The sequence below is a fragment of the Dipodomys ordii genome, unplaced genomic scaffold (assembly GCF_000151885.1).
Source record: "Dipodomys ordii isolate 6190 unplaced genomic scaffold, Dord_2.0 Scaffold49, whole genome shotgun sequence".
Lineage (NCBI taxonomy): Eukaryota > Metazoa > Chordata > Mammalia > Rodentia > Heteromyidae > Dipodomys > Dipodomys ordii.
This window is the reverse complement of record NW_012267265.1, coordinates 455,247-462,666: the sequence shown is the minus strand read 5'-3', so window position 1 is coordinate 462,666 and position 7,420 is coordinate 455,247. Positions and strand designations below refer to the sequence as shown.

Here is a 7,420-nt window from a genome sequence, read left to right as displayed (position 1 = left end):
CAACCACATAATTGGTTCTAAGAACCATTTGTCTGTCTGTCCAGATCAATGTGCCCAAACAACATTTAAGGGGGCTAAATGGCCAGGATACTAGCTACAGTTTTGTGAGGCCCTTCATAGTATGAATAGTATGTTAATATTGTGTAACTAACTCCATAATGTTGAACATTCTGTAATACAATCTGTCTTAATACCATACTCATTATTGTGAAATTTGATTACATTTCTGGTCAAACAGGACAATATTTTTTCACATAACTTCTCTCCAGGGAGAACTGGGAAGGTAAAATAGTTCTTACAAATAGGCAGGAAAGGAGCAAATGAAAATGTGAAACTAAAATGAAATCTCATAGAATGAACGAATATTACCCTAATATCATTTTATAATGGTTAATAGCTCAAACTAGCATTTAGTAAATATTTATGTGGTAAGATGTAAATCATAGGAATTTTAAGTGCTGTTATCCACCAGATCTATCACTGTGACTACAAAAAAATTTTGGATTGCATTCATTTGTCATTTATTACATCATTTGTCTAAATATTGTGAAAATTATGATGACATTCCATCTTATTGAGTGTGAAAATAAGTGCAGGAAATGTCGATATTCTTTTTCTCTTAGTCTTATAATAGACCTCACTAATGAACCATACCTGTTCTATTTATTCATTCTATGTATGTCATTTAACTGTGTGATCTCTATATTTTAAAATGTAATATTTTGAAATTTAAAAATATTATATCACTATCCACCAGATTCTTTGGAGATTTAATGGAAAGAAACCAGACACCTTAGGACCAAATACTCGGCTGTACAAGTGGCTCCCCCAAAATGACCTCCTTGGTAAGACGCTGAAAAACACATACTGAAAGCAAGAGTAACTGTAGAAGTTGTTGATAACAACACAACAGGAAAAAAAAACTGATGAAGATGTATTAATAAAAACTCAAAAGTGAAACCACACATTTTTTCCTAAGGAAAAAAAGCCTAAGTTGACAGAATTTTATAATACTACATCATATAGTTTATAATCAGTTTATCTTTCTGCAAATATATTTACCATTGATAGAGAATTTTCTATAATAACCTGAGGTTATCTCTCGGTCCTTTATTTCATCCTTATGTTATCCATCCTCCTAAAGTAGAGCAAGTATTTGCAATGACACTGAAACTTTCTACTTTCTTTTATATTGAAGGAGTCTGCATTCTATGTGAAAAATTGCTTCATATGAAATGATAATACACTCTATTTCAAGCATCCCTCCTTCATTAGATTAATGTAGTAGTTTTAAGTTTATGGGAGCATAATCTAACATGACCATTTTCTTGTTTTGGAATTTGCTATGATCCATTATGTTGTTTTCCTATCTGTTCCACAGGAAATGTTATATTCGTTTTCAAATCTCAAGACATACAAAAGTTAGGGCACAACCCATAGGAATTTTATGTACATCTCCAGTTGACTAGAAGCTACTTGTAGAGTGACATCAAGGCAAATTAAATGTAACTCATTGGTTCAAGAATTATTATTTAGACATCACTGTTCTTTTCATTGCTCACGTTATACATTTTTCATTTCATGTCTAAGACTTTTAATGAACAATTGTATTGAAATGTCCCTAATCCTAGGCCATCCCAAAACAAAAGCTTTCATCACTCATGGTGGATCAAACGGCATCTATGAGGCGATCCATCATGGGATTCCCATGGTGGGCATTCCTTTGTTTGGGGAACAACGTGATAACATTGCTCACATGGTGGCCAAAGGAGCAGCTATTCAACAGGATATAAGAGCAATATCAAGTAAGGACTTGCTCAGAGCACTGGAAGCAGTCATTAACAACCCTGTGTGAGTATAACCTTGATTATGTGTATGTGTGCATTTGTATGTAAGTCTGTCCTTCTCTTTGTTCATCTGGGCATTGCACCCAGGGACTTGCTCATGATTAATGACCACTCTACTCTATTCGTTAGTCTGATTCTTGTTTGACCAAATTGTGATTATAGATAATTTCTCACATAAGTCTGACCATGAAAGGTACCCTCAGGTAAGACTTGATTAATTCTGGAAGATTCATCAATAACCCATCATGTGTTTCACAAGTCACAATAATATTTGTGTATGTTTATATGCATGGTGTGTGTGTGTGTGTGTGTGTGTGTGTGTGTGTGTGTGTGTGTCTGTGTCTGTGTCTGTGTCTGTGTGTGTCTGTATGTGTCTCTGTCTGTGTCAGTGTCTGTGTTGGAACATTGTTATTCTCTACAGGTCAGGATTGCCTCAAACTCATGATCATCATCTGTCAGCATTTGGAATGCTGAGATTCCACAGACCCAGTTACATTTCCAACCATAATTTGTTTTGTTCCCCAGGTGATTTCAGTAAAAAGGAATTATCAAAACCTTGAGAATAGTACAAAATTGGAAAATAGGCAAAGTGGACTGAAACGAATCAATAAGAATGACAATAGAAGGATGCAATGAAGCTTAGGAAAGCACTGAATTAGAGGCACATGAACTCTTCCTCCACAAATAACACTAAGTAACCCATTCAGTTATCACTTTCTTTCCACCTAAGATTGCACTAGTTACTCTTTATAAAATAAAAATTCAGTGTGTTTGAAAAATAGAGCATGAAGTTTAGGTGGTTGAAATTTTACTCTTGTGAACCACATGAAAATATCTGTCATTTCAGTTTCTAGAGTTTGTTGTTTCTTCAAAACATTCTAAATGGTTTGTATTGTTAAACACCAAGACAATAATCAAATTTCACATTCCTAGTATAAATGCTTCCTCAAATATCTATATTAATGCATAGATTCTATCATTGTTAACTAACTACAGCTTTTAAAATTACCTGATTCATCCTGGTAAGAAAAGAGAACATTTTTGAAATGTATGCATATTCTTAGATATCAAGGGACTATGATTATCTTATTCAGAACAATCATAAAATAAAAAAGAAATTACCTTCAGAAGTACAGGTGAAATGTAACTGCATGATAATTAAATATCTGAAGAAATAATAACTTGTTATTCAAATTATTTCAATAAATAGGTTAAATTCATTTATACTATTAATTTCCTCTTATACTCAGTAATACTCTGTATGTAATTCTTCCCTTTCACCATAACTGTAAAAATAATGTAGTGTGTTTTACTTTATTGGATATAATAGTAAAGCAGACACATTGTAAAGGCTGTGTTACTTTGATCATATCTGGGAGGTAGTGGGTTTGAACTCAGACCTTAATACTCAGATGTTTAGCTTTCTAAAGGGCATTCTAGGGCTGGGAAGGTGGTTTAGTGGCACAGTGCTTGTCTTGCATGAATCAGGCCCTGGGTTCAATTCCTCAGCACCACACAAGTAAAAAAAACCTGGAGTGGCTCTGTGGCTCAAATGGTAGAGCACTAGCCTTGAGCTGAAGAGCTGAGGGACATCGACCAGGCCCAGAGTTCAGGCCCAAAACTGACCAAAAAAATGGGCATTCTGTGACTTAAGCTATGGCTCTGACTTTATTCTTTGCTGGTTATTTGAAGGTAAACTCTAGAGACTTCTCTACCATTTCCAGTTTTGAGCTGTGACTGTCAGGACCTAGCCTCCTGGGGTAGACAAGTTTACAGGCAGGAGCCATCAGCATCTAGCTCTGACTTCTATTTCCTACAGATATTGAGCACCATAACATATAGTTTGTGAGCCATATTTTATCTTCCTTTGTTTTGAAAGGCAGTTTATTTTTGTATTTTTATTTGCTATACAAGTATAGTTCTCATATATTGTTCTTATTAAATTAGAAACAGATACAATGTAGATACTGAGCGATACAGGAGATTTCTTAACTAGATAGTACATGCTAAACTTAGCATAAGCACACATTTCATTCATTTTTTGATGCAGTTCCTTTTCGTTTTTGCCTGCTGTATTACAAAAAGGATCACCATTAGTCCTGGCTGAAGCTCACCCATATCAGTGAGTTCTTTTTTAAATAATAGGGATACAAATCACTTTACTTGCCATTGCAATACTCTCCTTCTATAACACCTTGGAATTACCCTTAATAATCATTCTCTAGGCATGCCCATTTTCACCTTACATACTAGAAAGAACATTTTCAACAGAAATCCCATGTACTTATATTGCCTCAAAGTGACTAGAGCACTCTCTTATTGGGTCTAACATCATAGTACTAACAAGAAAAATAACAGCAATGTTAGCAAGTGTCTTTGATTGTCTATCAGAAAAGATGAATAATTAAAATCATCCTAAATATGAGTACATTTATTTCTCATAATTCAAGAAGAACTCAATTATCTCTATTTTTCCATTTCCTATCTTTTCGCTGTATAACAGTAAACAAATAAAAACTGAGACCTTTCAAAAGAGGTTCATAAAAGGAAAAGGCAAGTCATAGAGTAATAGTGGTACAAGTAAGTGAAAGTTCAAGAAATAAAAGGAAGGCTAGATGACAGCCAACAGCTGATGCCTGTGATTCTAGCTGTGATTTCAGAGCTGAGATCTGAGAATTGTGGTTTGACATCAAGCCAGGCAGAAAAGTCCCTCAGACTCTGATCTCAACTTATCATTCAAAGAGCCAGAACTGGATCTGTGGCTTAAGTGGTAGTGTTCTTCCCCTGAGCAAAGAAAGATCAAGGGGAGTGTGAAGGCCTAAGACCAGAACAAAACAAAGGAAGCAGGGAATTTTGTAGTTGAAAAATAACTAAGCACCAATAAATGATAAAGAGAGCCATCAGGGAAAAAAACTTCTTGATTAAATTATCTATCAATCTCTAAATTATGACACAATTCTAAACTTTGAACAACAGATGCATTAATAATTAAACTTTTATATTGCTGTGGATTTCTTTGATCATTCTACATTTGTCTTCAGAAATTCTTGTGTTAACAAGATTTTTCTTTTTTTTTATTGTGAAAATACCTTACAGAGGAGTTACAATTACTTGAGCAAGATAATGAGTACATTTTTATCAAGCCTTGTTGCCTCCTCCTTTGTTTCATATTTCTATCCCTTCCCATACCAACCCACCTCCCCCTTCCACCCGCACCCACCCCAACGACTTTAACTAGATTTTTCTAAATGGTTAAATCCAGGGTCATTAAGAAGCTCTTGCCTATTACACTAACAGGTCTAAAAATACAGCAGAAGAAAAGCATTCTCTTTTCTCTCAAAATTTTTTTAAACTCATCTGCAGAAAATTTGGATATCTGTATTTTCTAGTTCATTTGATATACTTACATCAATTTGATTTACCTTTAGCTACAAAAAGAATGCTATGTGGTTGTCAACCATTCACCATGATCAGCCTATGAAGCCCCTGGATCGAGCTGTCTTCTGGATTGAATTTGTCATGCGCCACAAAGGAGCCAAGCATCTGAGGCCACTTTCCCACAACCTCACCTGGTACCAGTACCACTCTCTGGATGTCATCGGATTCCTACTGGCCTGTGTGGCCACTGTTACTTTCCTTGTCTTAAAATGCTGCTTGCTTGTTTATCAAAAGGTTTTTAAGATGGACAAGAAGAAAAAGAAGGAGTAGAGCTTTCAACATTCAGGAAATGGACTAAAAGCCTGCTAAGGAAAAACATTCTAGTGATTTTTAGCACAATCAAGCTGGGAGAGATTGTCCTCCACACTTTACCTAAACCTATGCCTTTTGTATTTTCAAATGGATCTTACTCCATTAAAAATGAAGCAATGTACAATTCTAATTCAGAGTTCCTCAAAAGAGTTCCATGTCACTGATTTATGTAGATAGTATAACTGAATCAACTGGGACGTATGAGTCTGTTAGTTTGAGAGAAGCATACAATCCAAAGTTTTATGGGCATTTTCAGAAAAGGAATATTTTAATAAGACAAAATGAAATGAACTCTGTGTGTCTGTCCAAAGAAAAAGAGAGAGATAGGGTAAAAGAGGTAACATTTTATTCAGACTACTTACATATGGGAGATAGTTGACAATAACTGAAGTAAACTTCTGCTAAGTCAAAGCTAACTAAGATTTTCATAAACATAAAGAGTGAGTGAGAGGAAATGAAGAAAGGAGACTTAAATGGGACTACAATCTATGTGAAGATAGCCAACAAAAAAACAAATGAAAATTTACTGGAAAAGGCCTGCTTTGGTTAGAAAAGTTAGAATGTGTGCATTATACATGATCACTGAGACATGATTATTGCTTTTGACCTATGGACAGATTTTATGAATGTAATGAATATAAGAAAATTAGATATCATTAAGACCACAGTGGCTCATGCCTATAATACCAGCAACACAAGAGGCTGAGATCTAAAGATCACAGTTCAAAGCCAGCATAGGAAGGAAAGTCTAGGAGAGTGTTAACTCTATTAACCACCAGAAACCAAAAATGGCACTGTGGTTATTAAAGTGAGTACTAAACTTGAGCAAATAGAATCCAGACCATAAGTCACTGAGTTCAAGGCCCATTACTGACATAAATAAATAAACAAGCAAATAAATAAACAAATAAATAAGGGATCTGATGGTCATTGTGTTGTACATGTGTAATCCCTGTTCCTTAGGAATTGGAGATAGTATGGTGACGGTTTGATTTGAGTAAAGGCAAAACTATATGCTCAAGCAAATATGAGATTCTCATTTTTATTCTACTGCTATACAATAGGAGACATTAATAAAACTAATTATGAAAGTAACATTACAAAAGGAAATAGGTAATGACAGCTACCCTTTATTAACATTTAAATGTATAATCAGTCTATATTTTACACATAGGATAAACCAAATGTATAAAAAACAAAATAATATATCTGTGCTCTTTATTATATTAAGTATTTAACAGAAAAAAACTTTGGAGGTACTTTTTCTGCACTTATAATGAAGCTCTATATACATTATTCAAAGCAACTTCTAGTCTACTTTAATTTCTTCCTCAAATTATTATATACAGCAAGATTGCCTATTAACAGTAGATATACCAAGGAATATTACTCTACCATAAGGAAAAATTAAACTATATCATTTTCAGGAAAGTAAGTAACACTGGAGGGACTGGGAAGGTGGCGCAGTGGTAGAGTGCTTGGCTTGCATGCATCAACACCACATAAACAGAAAAAAAAAGCTGGAAGTGGCTTGTGGCTCAAGTGGTAGAGCAGTAACCTTGACCTGAAGAGCTGAGGGACAGTGCCCAGGCCCAGAGATCAGGCCCCCCGACCGGACCCCCCAAAAATAATTTTTTTAATTTAAATTTTATTTTATTTGTGAACATAGTGCACAGAGGGGTTACAATTGCATGGGCAGGATAATGCGTACATTTCTTACCAAGCACTGCAGCCTCCTCCTTTGTTTACCCTTCCCATCCCTTCCCAGCCTCCCCCTCCCCCCCATCCCAATCCTTCTCTTTCCCCCCTCCCCCCCACCCTCT

At 35.2% G+C, this 7,420-nt stretch overlaps 1 protein-coding gene and 1 pseudogene across 2 annotated transcripts in view; one reads left to right on the top strand and one right to left on the bottom strand.

Annotated features, from left to right (window-relative positions):
* LOC105988501 (UDP-glucuronosyltransferase 2B15-like) overlaps positions 1 to 5,733 on the top strand; it is a 34,854-nt gene extending 29,121 nt beyond the window's left edge. The window contains exons 4-6 of one of the 2 annotated variants that reach the window (XM_013020126.1): positions 758 to 845; positions 1,632 to 1,851; positions 5,276 to 5,733. In XM_013020126.1, the coding sequence (XP_012875580.1) occupies positions 758 to 845; positions 1,632 to 1,851; positions 5,276 to 5,555 (588 nt within the window). In that variant the 3' untranslated portion in view covers positions 5,556 to 5,733. Of the gene's footprint in view, positions 1 to 757; positions 846 to 1,381; positions 1,852 to 5,275 lie in introns of those variants that run through there. The other variant, XM_013020125.1, reaches the window with a different exon arrangement.
* The window catches only part of LOC105988431, a 496,910-nt pseudogene that overhangs the window by 37,780 nt on the left and 451,710 nt on the right, over positions 1 to 7,420 (bottom strand).